Raw genomic sequence first — 17620 nt, forward strand, 5'->3', positions numbered from 1 at the left:
TAGAGTGTGCCACCTCTGTCTCCTGCCAGCTGCAGTGGGAACCCCCCGAGTGCTGCAGGTAAGTACTTGCCCATCACCACCTCTCTGCTTTCCCTCTGCAGGCGGCAGCCGCCCATTCCCAAACTCAACCCGCCCCCGCCCATCCTGCGCAAAAGGTCAAGCAAGACGTCCCCGAGCCTGGAAGTGGAGGTGAAGCCCGAGAGCACTGCCCAGCTGAGCCTACCCAGTGCCAGCATCTCCAGCCTCACCAGCATCACTGCCAGCTCCCTCACCCTCTTGGACCCTGAGGCAAGGACTCCTGCACGGAGTGCTGCCTCCAGCACGGAGCCTGGCCCTGTGGGGACCTGCCAGCGCGCTCTGGGCAAGGACAGGACTGGAGAGAGCGGGCCAATGTCCCCCTTGGCCACTGTCCATGACCCAACAGCCAGCGAGACCCTGGCCAAGGAGTTGGTGGCCCTGGGCAGCCCCACGGACAGCTCACTGCCCTTCTCCCCTGCAGATGACACCTGCTTGCACATCAGCTTCTCTGAAGATGAGTTGGACACTACCGTGGGGCCCAGCAGAGTCCCCTCTTAGTGAGGCCACAGTAGGTGGTAGCTGGTGGTTGGCAGCCCCAGCAGCTCCGTCCACAACTCTGTGCTGGGGGTCCCTGTGCCCAGGTTACAAGACAGGTCCCTTTCCTGTCCCTGTCCCACATAACAGCTTCTCCTGCCACCTACAGGGGCACCCCACAGGACAGGACTGGCCAGCCCTGCCTCAGTCTGCACCAGCTCACACTGCTGTCACACTGCCATCCTGTCCCTGCTCACACAGCCAGGGATGCTCACAGCAGACAATTCCCAGGGAGCTGAAGGGTGGACCCTGGGCAGGGCACGGCACAGTGCTGTGGGACAAGAGGCTGTTCTGGTTCATCAGTTGCCACCTGTGGCAGCCTGAGCAGGGCCACACAGCACAGCCATGGTGTCACTCCCCTGCCCAGCTCCCCAGGGCGTGTCCCAGACTGCTACCACACCAGGTCTCTCCAGGGCAGCCAGTGTCCACCAGCCCCACGCTGTGCCCAGCCCTGCTTTGGGGACAGCAGCCCCACCACTGTGTCCCCAAGCAGTGAAGCCACCACTGCCTCCATAGGTGCCTTTTCCCACTCCCCAGCACCCACTGCCCACACAGGCTGGGCCACTCCTCTGAGGCCACTGATGGGTGCAGGGCTGGCCCTGGGAGCCTGCAGCAGTGGGGTGACCCACTGAGGAAGGGTGCACCCCATGATGTCTTGGGGTCAGGCCAGAGAGCCCTCCCATGCCCCCCAAGCTGCTGGTGTCTGCAGGCAGGAAGCTGCTCCTTCTGCTGATTTTAGGATGTTACAGTGTGGTTTGGGTTTGGTCTCAGAAACGTGAGTGTCCTGGGAAGAGTTAAAGTTTAAGGAAGAAGCCAACAGCAGGATGAAGGGCAGGTTTTGTGGAGGGACCGAGATGATGCTCATCTACTTTGGTTGGTTGTCAGAGGGTGTTGGGAAAGTGTCAAGAGAGTCAAGCTGGGAAGTGTCAAGCAGAAATGGAGACTTGGAGCAGCTGTGCTGCCTGTCCCTGGCATGGTGCTGCTCCTACAGGGAGAGGGGGGTGACAAGACATGCACCCAGAGCCAGCCATGGCAGTGACAGAGCCAGGAGGGAGCTGGGGACAGGGCTGGGGGTTGTAAAGCTCGGCTGGGCTGTCCCGTAGTGTGGTAGCGACAGCCCAGCCCCTCCATAGGATGCTGCAGTTTGGTAATGGACTTTTAAAGAAAAAAAAATAAAGGTGTCAGATTTGCAGAGCCAGTGCTGTGTCTCTGCCCCATGGGGCCTGTGCACAGGGGGTCTTGAGCCTGTGGGGTGGACTGGGAACTCCTGGGTATTCCCAAAGAGGAAAAATCCCTGCTGGGAATGACAGCTGAGCCCCTGAGCTGCTCCCTGAGCAGCCCCTGCCGGGATGGGCACCACCAGGCAGGGCCCTGCTGCCCACACACTCCTTTTGCTCTTCCCTGGTCCCATTTCTACTCCTGAAATAAATCCTGGCCCCAGCACACAGGATGGAGGGCAGGAGAATGCAGATAGCAAAGCCGGATGGGATGGGAGCAGTGGCATGCCAGAGCACTGGGATCCCAAGGGCTGCCTGCAGCCAGGACAGGCAAGAGAGCCCTGCCCTCTGCAGACCCCTGACCCTTGCAGGGTGAGGAAGGAAATCCAGGGGAAATTCAGCACAGAGACACCAGGATGGACAAGGACCCTGTCGGATTGTCCCCCCGTGCAGGACAGGAGGCCCAAATGGAGGGACACAGCACCCAGAACCTCTGTGGGGTCTCAGGACTGCTCTGCATCCCTCCATGGAGTGGGTGCACGGCAGAGTGGGGAGCAGGGAACCCCTTCCCCAGGCCCACTGCAGACATCTGCCGGGGGGCTGCCTGCATGGGGAGGGGGCACTTCCAGCCCAGAGCCTTATTATGCTTCCTTCATGGGAAGAAACTTTTTCCTTTGCTGTCTGCTAAGCTGCTAGCAATCATCAGGCAGGCAGGTGGTAAAGATTCATATCCATCAAACAATGCCATTTAGTTTGTAACCTGTGACTAAATCTGGTGTTAGCTTTAATTTCAGAGTCTGCTTTAGGGCTCGCTTGTTAATCTCTATGCAAAGCAGATGAAATGAATATGCAGCATTTTGGATGTAATTGTACGGCTTCAATTCAGCACTATAATTTTCCAAACAGGATCTTGCAATCAAGCTTCTATTCATTAGTGTATAAACAATTTAGTTTCTCAGCTCTCCAGTATGCCAATCATCTCAATGGAGTGAGCATCTCCAACAGAAAGAGGAGGAAAGTTTCCTTTGTGTAACAGAGGTAAAAGTTGCTCCATACTTCAGACAATTCCCGCCCAGCAGATCCAGACCATTCCAACAGAAGTGGACGGTTCCTCATATCCCAACACTGACCAGCTGCAAACACCACTCAGGGGGATGATGCTCCAGTGATCTCCCAGCTCACGTAGCCCCAGGTCCTTCAGGAATTCTGCATGTGAGACCTCAACAGAAAAGCCCAGATCCCACAGGATCAGGCTGCCTGCAAAGGTGTAAACACGCAGCACTTCAGCACATCCCAGTGATGCTCAGGGCTCCCTGAGTGCCCACCACTCCGGGGAGGGGGTGACCACCAGCCCAAGCCCCTCCACGTCCCCATCCCCCTGACACCGCACACCCCACACCAGCTCAGCGCTCCCGGCCAGCGCTGCAGGACAGAGCCCTGGGGACACGCCACACCTGGGGCCAGTGGCAGCTCCCTCCTGGAGGACAAGGCCGGGGTGAGGGTGTTGATCTCCGGGGCTCAGCACCCTCGTGGCTGGTGCTTTCCTCAGCCACCCTCCCGCATCCCCATCCCTGCGCACCCATCGCCCTCCCGGGGGTGAGGAGGGACCAGCCCAGAGCCGCCACAAAGGGAAGCGCCGTCGGCGGAGCCGCTCAGCGCGGTCTCCGTTTCCAAATGAATATCGACAGCGCTAATTACAGGCCGCCATGCAGACAGCTTATTAGCTTGTCACAAAAAGACGGTATTGAACTCGGAGCCCGCGGTATTCACGGAGCGCAGCAAGACGCTCCCCAGACAGCACAGCGAACCAGGCAGGCGAACAACCTCCAGCAAAACTAATTACTTCCTGATTGTCTACGGCCACCCACTGGGTATAATAGTATAGACTAAATTTGGCATATACATAACTAAGCACTCGGCACCAATTTGGTGTACAATAATCATCCTCTGTGTTGCATAATTAAAATCTGATCACTTGGAATAATTATTTCATATTCCCAGTATCGGTGAAGATTGCATAATGTGGCAGAAGTGTGAGCCTGGCAGTGGAACGATCCACTCCCATAGATGTGAGCCCCTCGGGAAGGACATCCCGGCTCCTTGGGTGAGACCGCCCGGCCCGGCTGCCTGCATGGCCCTGCGGGAAGGGCTGTGCATCCCCTCATCCCTGCTGTCCCCAGCAGGAGCCGGTGCCAGCACGGCCCCGGTGGGGCAGGACTGTACCCGCCAGGACAGGCTGTCCTGCTGTCCCCACGCAAGCACTCCCCGCGTTGACCTTTGCAGCCTGGCCGCTGCCCCGCTGCCCGCCCGGCCGGGATGCTCATCGCCCCATTCCATTGTGCTCGCGCATCTGCTAAAGGCATTTGGAAAGACACGGCAATAAAAAATAAAAATCAAGTGGAACGTGTGTGTCTAATCCATTAACTTCCTCCGGCGGCTCCCCGGGGACCCGGCGAGGAGCAGAAAGAATACGTGGATATTGCACGCGCCCTGGCACCTTGTCCCCGGGCCAGCCCCGCCGCTGGCCGCTGCCACGGGCTCATAAATCACTGCGGGCGACAGCGTTTCACAGCTCGCTTCCCAGCCAGGATATGGCCATTCCTGCTGATTACACGGCCGGCGCGCGGGGGAAGCTGCATCTCCCACTTCCAGGAAGGGAGGATCCGCAAGGAAAAAGCATTGATAAAAAGAAGAACGAAATCAGCTTTGTTCACGTTGCGAATCTCCCATTGTTCCTGCTGCGGCCGTCAGCCCTCGCTGGAGAAAGTATTTCCTCAGCGATAAATCTCCTGGGCTCCTTGCAGCCCTTGCCTTGGCACCAGACTCTCCTCAGCTTGTTTTGAAAGAAAAAGCACTTTTGGCTACAGGCCCCCTGTGGGGTGCACCGGGCAATTCACGGTGTGAGTTTGGGCGATGAGGAGGGACAGTCCTGGGGCAGGGGACAGCGGCCTGGTGGCCATCGCAGGGATCCCTGGCCCGTGTCCCCAGTCAGGGTCACACCAGGGGACAGGCACTGCCACTCCCTAAAGCTCCACTCCCATCCCGCAGCGCCCGGCACGAGCCGGGGAAAGTGAGTCTGACCGGGGCCATGCTAATCCCAGCACTGAAACGTGGAGCTGGCGGTGGCCAAGCACTTGGAATACGGGAGTCAGGCTGACAGTTGTACAAGAAAAATAGATCAAGTTTCCAAGAAAATAGAGCCGAGTTGATCTGATTTTCATCAGCATCTTCAGCTGCCTTTCGGGAAGCCCCAGTCTGCTCCTCATTCCTGCTCTCCACTTTACAAACCACTTAATTCCTTGTTGCTTTGGAAACCCTCACAAAGACCCTCTGCATCCCCCAAAATAACGAGCAACAGATGCTGCTTTGACCTCAGCAACTTCCTGGAAACATACATTTGTCAAAATAAAAATAAAAAGATTAATGTGAGGAAGGCTTTTAAATTATAAGGAAACAGCAGGCAGAGCCTGGCCACGCACGCTGAGCCCTCAGACTGTGGAGGGAGCCGGGAATGGGCAGGGAGAGGCTGTGGGACCAGGGGTCCCCGTGCCCCAGGAGGTTGGGGACCCAGCAGGGCTGGGTCTGGCAATGCTGCCCACAGCCAGGGGACACCAGGAACAGGCTCAACTCTCCTCCTTCCCTCATTTCTTGGTTTATAGGAGCAACTTGTCTCTTTTACAGCACCTCAGACCCCCTTTGTCCATGTCCCAGAGGGGCACACAACAGGGCACCAGGAACTTTAGGGTAATGAGCACTTGGACACCAGTGAGTTTTATCTTCCACTCCAGCTGCAGCCACCAGGCACATCCCAAGCACAGAGGTCATGCACAGGCACTTCCCAACAGCACCTGAGATGTCCAACAAGGTCTCCTGCCAGGACTTGTGACAGCCACACTGGTGGGTGACACAGCCTGACCCACAGCACAACCTACCCCACAACAACCCACAGTACTCACCAGAGCTGCAGGCAGGGAGGCTCCACAAGCTCCTCACAGGGGAAGGCCCTTTTCCCTCCCAGCTTTATGGAATCAGCCAAAAATGAATTGCTGGGAATGGCCTCCTTCTCCTTGGCCTGGTGGGAAGTGGGCTGGGGGTTTTTGCACCTGGGGTGGGAGGGTCATGGGGACGTTGGCATTCCCATGCCCATCCTCATCCAGCTGCTGCTTTCAGCTCTGCATGACAAGACCTGACCAGGGGACCTGAGGGACATCCCACCTGAGGGTGTTTTCTCCTAGGGGACCCCATCAGCAGGCTGGGGGTACCTGTGTTGGTCAGAGGCTGCAGTGCTCAGGTTGTGCTGCCGTGGGGCAGGCAGTGCCATAAGGGGATCACTGTCCCCTGCTTGTGCTGGGGATGTGACAGTGGCACAAGGGTCAGCACAACCTGGCTGCTCCTGTGCCAGCACCACAGGGTGTGTGGGGTGCTGCTGCACGGGAGATGCAAATCCTGACCTGGGCTGGGCCAGGGGCTCTGCCTCCCCAGGATTCCTGTGGTAGCCATGGCAATGGCCATGTACATTTACATACCCTTCCCTTAATCACAGGGACAGCCAGAGCAACTGTCTTTGTGGGGTTGTTTCCATCCCACCAAAGGACATTTCAGTGCTCCCCACCTCGCACCTGCAGCTGCCCCTGCATGAGGAGCAAATCCTCTGTGTCACCCCTTCCCTGGAGCCCCTGGTGTGGGGCAGCTCCCCAGCCCCTGCCCATTCAAGGTGCCACAGGCAGCTGCTGGCACCCCGAGTCCTCCATCACTGCAGCTGCTTTCCTACGAGCTCTGTGGCCAGCTGTGGGACTGTCCCCATGACCAGAAGGTTCTTCTGCTTTATGCATGGCCTCTTCCCTGCACTTGTTTTGCAGGGGGCACAGGCTGCCTTCCCTGTAGGGACAAGCCACCCAGAGCGTGCCCCCAGCCAGGGCAGGAGGCTGGAGAGGTGGCAGTGGCATCACCTGTGACTCTGGCATCACCTGTGACCCTGGCATCGCCTATGACATGGCTGCAGCTCCCAAAGGACCGGACAAATGCCACAGCTCCTCGTACAGGCACAGCAGGTCCCCCCTTCACACTGTGTCCACGGGGCCACCACACCTGCACCACAGTCACCCCAGGTGTCTGTGCTCTGCTTGGGCCCGTGGGGCTCCACAGGAGTGCTGAGCCAGGGCACCTGCCCACAGCATTGCACCCTCCTTGTGCCACCTCTGGGAGCCCCTGGGGACACTTGGTGGCTCCCCTCAGCTCACAGCCCCAGCAATGAGTGCTGTGTGTACAGGGGCTGCCGGAGGGCTTGGAGCAGCCCTGCCCTGGCCCCGCACCACCGGGATTCCAGACCCACCAGTTTCCTCTGCCCTTTCCACTGAACCAACCCGTGGAAAGTTTTATAAACTTGAGGAAACGCAAGTCAAAGCAGAAGGAGCCCAAAGCTGAGCTGAAGTGTGACCTCAGCAACCTCCCCTTTGTCCAGCCCGGGACCTCACTGTCATCTGTCAGCATTTGCTGAATCTCCTCCTTTGGGGACTCTCCAGGCCCTTCCGCAGGAGCGGGGCCTCCCCACAGCCCTGCTCCTCTAATGACTCTGTTATCTCTTGTTATCTCTGTCACTTCCACCTCTGCTTCCCTCCACCGGCAAACCAGCAATGCCCCCCCAGCCTGGCAGTCCCAAAGGAGCAGCATCCCAGCCAGCACTTCCCCAGCCCCTCATGGATGGATTCACCCTGCTGGTCTGGGCTGTGGGATGGGGCTGTGGCTGGGATGAAGGTGTGATAGAGCAGCTCAAGCAGCACTACAGGTCATAGCTGAGCAGCACTCTAAGGATGCTGCTGCTGTCCCATCCCATCCCATCCCACTCCATCCCACTCCTGCTCCAGACATGATGGAAGGGAGGTAAAACCTGACAGAACAGGGCCCAGGGGAAGAGGGAGCACAGTTTGCTGTCTGAAGCATGAACCTGCCTGGCTGATGAGAGGGCACTGACAGGCAGGGAGGGTTTGGTGCAAAGGAAGGAAATGGAAGAATTAAATCCACAGAACTTCCCTGCTTTTGTTCTCTCTCCCGCCTCCGCTCTTCTCCTTGGCCGCTCGCTCTTCTTGCTGGATGTGTATGGCTTGATACTACCCAAGCAAGCTGGAAACAGGGTATATCAGCTGAAAGCAATTTACTTTGAAATCCAGCTGCCAGATTTTCCTTCATTTGTTTACTTTTAAATGCTTTTTTAAAAGCCAAAGTACACAAGGCAGCCAAATTGCTGACATGTGTGCCGGGCCGGTACCCCGCAAATGCTGCATTCTTTCATGTCCTCCTGGGCTCAAATCCACTCATGTTTATTTAAAATATGTAGAACACTTCAGCACTATTAAGAACCATGTTTTATAGTAAATGGAAAAAGATTTCCTCGCGGGCCGAGGGGAGAGGAAAAGAATCAGTTCAATTCAGTTTTGTTCCGATAGCACTTTGCCTGCCCACCAGGGCCCAGCCACCCACACTCCATCGACGGGCTCGGCCCGGCGCCAGGACCCGGGAGCTTGGGCTGCTCCAGGTGCTCTGCAAACACTGCAGACAGGTGGACACAGAGCTCCAGCAGTGCTTGTGGGGCTCAGCCTCTCTTCCCCCAGATCCACAGGGCAGGTGGCCTGAGGTGGCAGAAAGAAACACCAAGACAGGGTTTGAAGTCCTGGAGGCTCTCCACAGCTCCAGAGTCCTGGTTTAACACCTGGATTTCACCTGTGAACCTGGATGTGAAAGCTACAGGTGAGATACCAACCTGTGTGACCTCAGCTATAACCCCAGGGTGGAAAAGGAGAGGAAACAGCAGTGAGCAGGCAGGAACAGCCTGGCAGGGACCAGAGAGGGAGCAGATTTGTTCCCAGCAGAGAATGAGACACCACAGGCTTACTCCAGATGACAGGGAATGACACATCCTCTCACAAGTAGGATATTGATGAAAATGGACAGCAAATATGTATTTTAAGGTCAACAACAGCTAAAAGGAGAAGTAGATATTCAAATTCAGAGTTTTTAAGTGCATTGCTAATGTGGGTATTTTGTGAGGGAATGAGGCTGGAAGGGGAATTTCCAGGTAATGCTGCCTTTCCTCAAATCAGTCTGTGGCTGACACAAGCTGAACTGTGGGGTAACGTAAGGATGCACTTCAGAAAGGGAAAATGTCAATAAACAGCAGATAATCCTGCAGGCCTTTGTTGCTGCTCAAGCTGAAACAAACACAGAAAGGCAATGTAGAGAAAGGAGCAAGGAAGTGACATATTTTTAATCAAATTATCTACTACCAAAACCAAGGATGGACAATGGCTCTATGAACACATTAATGTGCCTCTGACAGACCCTCCTGAAAGAAAACACTGCTGCTGTAGCCAGAATTGCTCTGGTTTGTGTTCTAGCAAAAAGCACAAGAAAGCAGAAACCTCCACTTATTAATTTCTGATGATTTAGAGCACAGCACCTTCATAGTTTTATTGTAATTAGCCAGACTAGCAAATCTTCAAAAGGATTCCTCCAGTGGAGTCCCAGACTCAGATTATGTCATGCCTGAGCACAACCTCCCACAACTGGTTTCACTCATGGTGAGAAGAAACAAAGGCTCTGAGCAAGCAGTGATGGAGAGCAGAGAGGGGCTGGATGCTACATGTGTTCTGGGGACCATCTCTCCTGTAACCTCCTCCCGTGCCCCTTGGCTCCCTGCACACAGCCATTCCCAGCACTGGCAAAGGATGGCTCCCAGCAGAAGGCAGGGTGCTGCCACTGTGATCTCTGAAAGGCAGGAGGGGTTCACAATTGGGAAATACCCCTCCAAGAGTGCTGAGAGAGACATTTCTCATCTCCCACCCCGCAGTGAGGTCTCCAGCTGCCTCTCTGGCTCCAGGGCAGGTGACAGCCCCTTCTCTGCCCACCCACACCCTGTGATTGTGGGGCTCCTGCTGCCCTGGGGAAGAACAACACTGGGCTGGGGCTGTGCCTGCCCTGCCCAGGTGGAGCTTCCCCCAAGATTCCTCTAAGGCACTTCACAAGGACAAAGATGGTAAACAAGCAGAGAGCTGTGTTGGGTGGAACCACCTCATCGCACAGGAGCCAGGGCAGAGAGGGAAGTGACAGTGCCCCAAGGCCACACAATAGATAGTGACAGGCAGGAAAGGGAAGCTGGGTTGCCTGTCCCCCTGTGCAGGGCTGGACCCTCCAGTCCCACTGCTCCTGTTCTGCTCTGCTCTGTCCCCTCTGCAGCACTGGTCCAAGAGACAGAAAACAAACACATGAGAGCCTGTAAAAATAAAGAGCCCAGTAACTGGAAGTAAAGACTCCAGCAGCTGTAGGGAGCCAAAAGCTTCTTGGAGGGGGTTGGATGGAAGTCGAGTTTCCCTCCCTGCTTGTATTGTATTTCTTTCCTCTGCCAAAATGTGCTTCTTGAGCCTTGGGCAGAGCTCTCGGCGGCTGACCCTCACCTTCCTCTGTTTAGCCTGGAGCGCAGGCTGGCCACGAGCGCCGGAGGCCGCGCCAGGGGACGGGCAGAGGCTCCCGCTGTGCGCACACGGCCGGGTCAGCGCCGCTGTCAGCGGCCTCCTGAGAGCCACAGCCCCGGCGGCCACACCTGAGCGACCCCGGCCCCGGGAGCGGCACAAGGAGCTGAGCGGCAGAGCCTGGAGAGCCCGGGCTGGGCACGGGAGGGGCGGCGGGGAGAGAGGGGCGCACTGATTCCACATTAGGGGCTCCATCCATCCCACATTTAGGGGTGCACTGATCCCACATTAGGGGTTCCATCGATCCCACATTAGGGGTGCACTGATCCCACATTAGGGATTCCATCAATCCCACATTTAGGGGTGCACTGATCCCACATTAGGGGTTCCATCCATCCCACATTTTGGGGCTCCATCCAGCCCTTTTGTCTCAGAGCTGGGTCAGGTTCGTGTCTCGGCACAGCTGCACACGGGAGGCAGTGAGAACAAAGCAGAGGTCAGACAGTGCTCTAACCAAAGGGGTAATTCTGGCTCCATTAAAATCCTCGCTCCTGTTTTCACGGAAGCAGAAGGCTGTGCTACTACTTATAAAGAGCTGAACCACCCTCAGGCTGACTCATAGCCCTTAACAGAGCTGCCATGCTGATTTTACAAATATTAGAGCAATGCCTCAGATTCAGGGTTTTGTGTGGTTTAACCTATCAACTTGGGAGCAGACCCATAGCTCTTTTATAGAATTCCCCTTCCCTATATTTTATTTCTTTTCTTGATGCCAGAATTGGAGCCAAAGCCGAGCTTAACAAAGCAACAGGCATGGCCATTCTTCCCAGCCCTCATTTACCCTGGTGAGAAGGGAGAAATGAATTTAAACCCTATCAGAAGTGCAAAAGCTGTTTGCCATTTTGTGCTGCAGCACACAGTGTGAACCAAACACTCCCTTGAACCACCTGCACTTGGCAAGCCCAGCCAAGAGCACAGGAACTTCCACATTGGAATCCTTTTGTTCAGGCACCAGCAACAGACAAATGTGATCTAAGATGTTTCTCAGGCAGCAGTAATGGGAAGATGCTTGGGATGCAGGCAAGGTAACAGAGCTTTTACCCCACTACACGCTCTTCTTCTTCTTGAGTCTCTATTCCTGGATATATGAGGTACAGCAAAACTCTTCATGTCCCAGCAGCTTCTGCCTGTGTCCCAGCCCTGGGACAGCCTGGAGCAGCTCTCCACAGCCAGGCACAGCCTGGGGCACAGGGGAATAGGGCTCTCCTCCCTCACTGCCTGCCCTTGCCAAGCACAGAGGAACCTGCACCATGCCTGTGTGGGGTTTGTCAAGGCTCTGGCAACAGAAACATTTGTTGAAGCAGAAACCAAGCCCAGGAATAACTCCTGCACCAGTGAGTGAGCTGTTGCTGACCTGCCTTGGGGGTCTGGGAGCCACCCCCCCTCCAGCATCTGCTTCTGCTTGCAGTGCTGAGTTACTGCTTTAAAGTCAAACTCGCACCACGGACTATTTGGTTCTGGTTTGCTGTGCTGTTTTCTCAGACTTTCTCCCTTTGCCAAAGTAATATTTGCACCACACTCAGCCATGCAGAAGGCACCTTAGATTCATATCAAGTCCCCAGGTAGAATGGCTCACATGAAAAAACAGAAAATTATTAACAGTTATTAACATTAGCAAGACTATTTGGTGAGGCCATGTCTGTTCCTAGCAAAGAGAAATAATGTGTTTTCATATAAAGGTAAATATTCCAATTAACCTGCTCTCTGTCCTTGCCTGTCCCACTCATTTCACACCAGCCCCAGGTGCAGAACCACCCTGCTCTATGCAGCACCAGGGTCATGGCCTTTCTGGATTCACAGAAGGAATTACAACGTACACTGTGACTTCTCAGCCACCTCCATCTACTTTGACTCTACCTTAACTTCCTTAAACCACATCAAACATGACTGAGACAATAGTTTTCTTCCTCTTCTCTCTTCATACTCAAGAGTTTTCATATGTAGGAAAAATCAAGTTGAGAAAACGTGAATAGACAAAAGATCTAATAGGTTTCTGTATTTAAGTAGCCTTTAGATTTTCATGATGGCAAAATCTTCACAGAGATGCCCAAAATCAGCTTAATGCAGCCACAAGAGGGAGTCTGAAATCTGTTACTGCCCAGATGGATTCTGGCTCCTAAACTCTTCCAGTACAAGAGCACACAGAGAGCTTCTAAAGGATTGAACTGAGCAGAACCGTTTGAAACCAGGGCATCTCTAACTGCCAGATGTTTTGGAGAGAGACAATCTCCTCAGAAAATGCTGCTGTGCTAGTGCCATGCAAGACTGCTGCACCAGAAATGCACAGTCCCACCTCACTGAGATTGGAAGTTACACTCAGATTTTACTCTTCCCACCCAGTCTGAAAGCACAGAGCAGGTTCTGCCCAATCTGACCCACAGTGGAGCAAGCTACAACACTGGCTTAAGGTTTTGTTAATTTAACATGTGATTAGAAACTCTGGCAAAGCTGAGAGCCCACAGCACAACAAATAACACTTCTCACAGGGCCAGGGAAATATCTGTGTTGAATCTGTGTCTGCTCTCCATCTGCCAAAAAATTGTCAAGACGCATTCCTCAAAAATACTTTTATGGTCTTTACTGAATCTCAACATCCACTTGTTGCAGTTTCCATTACAGCTCCAAAGGGGCATCTAGGTTTGAGTAAAGCCACAGGATTTTGAGCAGAAATAGCTGCATTCAGGCACTGTCCAAAGCACCATGAGAAGCCTCTGGCAACTCCAGAGATTCAGCCAAGAGATAAAGACAAGAAACAATTATTACAGAGAGGTTCATGAAGGAAATGCTGAGTACAGCTGAACTGTCTTCCTCTGCTGATCTCTTCTGTACTTTCACCTGCCCACTCCTGCTTGAAATGAAGAGGGAATCTAGGCCAGCAGACAGTTAATTCTGACATTTAAACCATGATCAGTGTCTCATTACTGGATCCCACAGCTCTGACCCAAGAGGCTGTAGATTCAGCTGTCAAGAAACAGATGAACAATCTTAAACCTTTAAGGCTTCAGCATAAATCACCTTTTATTTTTTCTTTTTTTTCTTATTCTTCTTACAGCACTAGCCAACTTAAGGGTGGGGTTCCTAACAGGCTGTTGAAAAATCTTGCCCCCCTGCTTATGAATGTCTTTCTTTTCAGAAGCAATCTAATGGGAAAAAATACTCTTTAATTGTGATTAGGGGCTGACTACTGGAATGCCCGTGCTGTTTATTCCAAAGCAGATGTGCAGCAGTGCAATGGTTCATACAACATGCTGACAATAGAAAGTTATTAACAGAACATGGTAAGATCTAAAAACTCCTGATCAACTTTGGAGTGGGTCAGCAAAGATCTGATGATACGTGTTAACATCCCAGAACAATTTATCCTCTGCTTGGCCAAACCTCATTTCACTCACTCAGCTGAATGTAACTAGACCCCAAGCTTGTCCTAACTTCAGTCTCTGCAGAGAAGGGTTATCTTTCTTCAGCAAGACGTGGCTGCTCCGAGATGGTGGCAGAGATCAGCAAGGAGAAACTGCAAAGGTGCAGCACCAGCTCACAGATTTAGGCAAGGAGCTGCTAAGACAAGCTGGTATGCACATTAAAATGCAAACATAGCACCTGCTTTGAGTTTCAGTCAATGCACCCCAGCAGAAAGTAGCAAGAACCCAGAAGCCACACAGTGCACAAGCTATTTTTAGATAAATGTTATACAATTTTCCCTCTAGCTCCATGGATCAGAAACATATGCTGCAGCTATAGAACCATTACAGTTTAATCCCACCCAAACAAGGAGCTGGTAAATCTTCAGATTCTACTAGCAGCAGGCTACTCAAGGAGCAGAGCACAGTTCCACCCTTTGCCATGGTTCAGGTGAGACAGTCTCACCTAGAGCAAGTTAAACTGATATTGCTTTGAAAAAACAAATTGCAATTGAAATTTTTCTGACATTTATAAAAAAGTTTTTGCTATCAGGTAGAGGTGAATGAAAAACTAGATCCAACTCCCATTAAAAATATGAGTTTTGGACATTTAAAAAAGATAAATTTTAAAAAGCTCACTAACTCCTGTATCAAAAAGAACATCACAGTGAAAAATCAGGAAGGATTTGCCCCAAACCTTTTAAGTCACAGCCTTGAGACAGAATACAAGCTCCTTTTTTCCTAGACTGCTTAATAGGGCACAAGATCCTTTAGGAGAAAGTTTTTCCTGAAAGGTGTTGAAAATTTAATGTGATTTTTTGGATAAAGTGACTTGTGTTCCCCCAATGGAACAGTCCAGAAAGTGCAAGCCCCTAACTAGTGTTGTATGAGCAGCTGGGAGGCACAACAGGAATTTTTATGGCAGAAACAGCATTGCCCCCATACCTAACAAATGCCAGATTCCACAAACCCCTTGCTCCAAGACAGATTTTAGGTTAAACCTCTACAGGAGTCCCTTGGAAAGAAAGCACAATTATCATTTGCAAGACTAAGGGAAGACATTAATGACTTGTTTGTTCCCAGAGTTTCCTTGATCTATGAGCAATGTTCTCAGTGAGTAAATCAGGTCTCACGCCAGTTTGTGATTGATGGGACAGCAGTCAAAGACTGGAACTGCGTTTGCACACATGACAGACAATCCTGGTAATCATGATCAACCAGCTGACGTTACTGGTGCCCAGAGGGTCCCAAGGGCTGTGTGACTGCAGAGAGCTCTGAGCAAAACAGGGAAATGCATTGTTCTCGTTGCTATGAGTTTAAAGAAGTCTGCTCACCCATGTAATGGTTTGGGGCTCTTTAATTATCAGTGATACCCAGCACACACCACATAATTTACACGTGCACGTGCCACATCTCTGCACTTGAGTCACAGCACAGCCTGCCCACTTCACCAGGACCAGAAAAAGAACCTGCTGCCATGGGGAGAGGGCTTCAGCTCCCCTTCAATGGGTGGGTTTGGCTCTGGTCTGGGTCTAGAGTGATAGGCATTCTCAGGCAGAGGACGGTCTGTCTTCACCTTGGTAACCTGGAAAGAAATGCAAAGAAGTGACACAACTTCTCACAGCATTTAATAGCCAGGTTGAGTCAGAACTTCAAGGAAGAACAATCAGGAAGAACCAAACAATAGTAAGGACACTTTGTTCAGCTGATGAGAGCTCCTCAATACTTCTAAGAGGAGGGAAAGGAGGGGTGTTCCATCACAACTATAGAGTAGCTCCATGTGAGCATGAGCTTCATTCCTAAAGGACAAGCCTCTACACCAGGAAAAGCAAAAAGCAAGAATTTCATTGCCTAAGAAAAGCAAGAGTCTTCTAGAAAAGCAAGCCTAGAAAACGCTGCCAGTCTCAACTTCTGTTATCCCACAAACTTCCAGCGCCGAGTTCCCGAATCCCCACCAGGCCGAGACACGCTGGAGACCTGTGCACAAAGGAGGGAGAGCAGGACCTGTCTGCCCCAAAGGGTAAGAAATTACCTTGGAGAGGTCTCCCAGCTCAGGCCTGACCCAGCCCAGCTTGTTGAGCACGCAGGAGTCGAAGGCCGCCTGCTGCTTGCGGCAGCGGCGCAGCTCCTGCTGGTTGCTGTAGTCGATGCACGTCCAGTACGCGGTGAAGGGCTCGGCGCAGTGCGTCCGGATGCTCCTGGGGACACCACAGGCACAGAGCCCTCAGCAAACACCGCCCAGCGCTCGCCTGCCTCGCTCAGGCCAACCTCAGCTCGGGCTAAAGGGCGTTCTGCAGCTCTGAGCTCTCATGGACACCTAGACCTTCTGTCAATCACTATTTGATACACATATCTGTGAAATTCCCATCGCTGTGGTTGTAATTAATAACAGCAATAAATGAACTGATATGTGGAGCAGATTTTTGTTCAAGCTCCTCCACAGGACATCTTTGTTTTGCCAAATAATTTAGTTATGTTCTGTGGTGCTCTAATGCTGCCAAATAATTTTGTGTCTAAAGCTCAAAAAGCCATGTGTAGAACAGAGGTTTCCACTGGAGGTGGACATGCCTTGAGGCAATTAAATTAGGTTGTTGACAAACAGTCCTGGCACAGCCTTGGATCTACATGTTTGGTGAGGAGAGGCAGGTGGGACACCTGCTCAAGCTTTCTCAGTAGTTCACCTGTGAGCAGGGAGCACAGACAATGCAATGCTCAGGGTGGTTTCCTGGAGTTCATCACACAGCTGCAAGGTGCAGCAGCCTCACACCACTGCCCTGAGCTCCCAACAAAAACCCAGGCTGCTTGCTGTGGAACAAAGGCAAAAGAGCTTCAAGTGACAGGATAAATTAATGTATAAATAAGCAAGACTAAACACATGGCCTCTATCCCCAAGACCTAAAGTTTAAGAAGCAAGTATAAAAGTTTTGAAGGCGGTGATGGCGGCAACATTGTTAATTAGAATAATGGAATTACAGAATATTTTGGGTTGGCAGGAATCTTAAAAGTTCATCTCATTCCACCCCCTGCCATGGGCAGGGGACACCTTCCCCTACCCTAGGCCCCATCCAACCTGGCCTTGGACACTTTCACGGATGGGGCAGCCACAGCTGCTCTGGGCAACCTGCACCAGGGCCTCAGCACCCTCACAGATTCCTTCCCAATACCTAATCTAAACCTGCCCTCTGTCAGTGTGAAGCCATCCCCCCTGTCCTGTCACATCACACCCTTGTCACAAGTCCCTCTCCAGCTCTCTCGTAGCCCCTGCTGGTACTGACAGTTGCACTAAGGTCACCCCGGAGCCTTTTCTTCCCCAGGCTGAACAACCACCGCTCTCCCAGCCCGTGTGCCCAGCAGAGTGCTCCGCTGGAACGAGTGACCCAGAGCACCGGAATGACCCTGCCGGGCACGGCCCCGCAGCACCGACACCTCCGGGCCCGCGGGGCTGCGGCGGCGTCTCCCGGCCGGTGCCCGCTCACCTGAAGAAGTCGAGGGCGCACTGGTTCACCTTCCGGCCCTCGCTCAGGCACTTGCGCGGATCCTTCTCCTCCCAGCGGCACAGCATGAACTCCTTGTTGGGCCGGTCGCACTGCGCGCCGTAGTGGTGCGCCGCGGCCTTCAGCACGGACGAGCTCACCGCCACCTGCGGCGGGGCACAGCGGCCGTGAGGGCGGGCGGGGAAGGCAGGGCAGGGCGGGGAAGGCCCAGTCGCCCCTCACGCACTCACCTCCTGCACATCGAGCTCCTCGAGCGAGGGCACCCGCAGCACCCCGGGCATGGCGGCTCTCCTTGAGCGCCCTCAGCGCCCGCCGCGCACTGCGCACGCGCGGTCATGGGGGCGGGGCCAGGCGGGGCAGGGGCGGGGCCGGGGCGG

General features: G+C 53.4%; 2 protein-coding genes across 3 annotated transcripts in view; one reads left to right on the forward strand and one right to left on the reverse strand.

Annotated features, from left to right (window-relative positions):
• The window catches only part of LOC117005545 (carboxyl-terminal PDZ ligand of neuronal nitric oxide synthase protein-like), a 28151-nt gene extending 26344 nt beyond the window's left edge, over window positions 1-1807 (forward strand). For both annotated transcript variants that reach the window (XM_033077282.1, XM_033077283.1), the window contains one exon: window positions 102-1807. In XM_033077282.1, coding sequence (XP_032933173.1) covers window positions 102-576 — 475 coding nt within the window. In that variant the 3' untranslated portion in view covers window positions 577-1807. The remainder of the gene's footprint in view (window positions 1-101) is intronic.
• A 13281-nt stretch (window positions 1808-15088) lies between these two features.
• NDUFA8 (NADH:ubiquinone oxidoreductase subunit A8) lies at window positions 15089-17581 on the reverse strand. Its single transcript, XM_033077784.1, has 4 exons — window positions 17474-17581; window positions 17226-17389; window positions 15782-15947; window positions 15089-15334 (listed from the first exon to the last, which is right to left on the reverse strand). Exons 1-4 carry the CDS (start codon window positions 17522-17524, stop codon window positions 15197-15199), a joined length of 519 nt encoding a protein of 172 aa, XP_032933675.1. The 5' UTR covers window positions 17525-17581; the 3' UTR covers window positions 15089-15196.
• Between the last annotated feature and the right edge of the window lie 39 nt (window positions 17582-17620).

Source organism: Catharus ustulatus, chromosome 21, assembly GCF_009819885.2.
Source record: "Catharus ustulatus isolate bCatUst1 chromosome 21, bCatUst1.pri.v2, whole genome shotgun sequence".
Lineage (NCBI taxonomy): Eukaryota > Metazoa > Chordata > Aves > Passeriformes > Turdidae > Catharus > Catharus ustulatus.

Bases quoted from the DNA above. Each gene is read 5' to 3' on its own strand.
- NDUFA8 (XM_033077784.1), bottom strand. From the start codon at position 17,524: ATGCCCGGGGTGCTGCGGGTGCCCTCGCTCGAGGAGCTCGATGTGCAG. The intron at 17,390-17,473 runs GTGAGTGCGTGA...GCCCCGCCGCAG, and splicing joins AGGAGCTCGATGTGCAGGAG to GTGGCGGTGAGCTCGTCCGT. The intron at 15,948-17,225 runs GTGAGCGGGCAC...TGGTGTCCCCAG, and splicing joins TGCGCCCTCGACTTCTTCAG to GAGCATCCGGACGCACTGCG.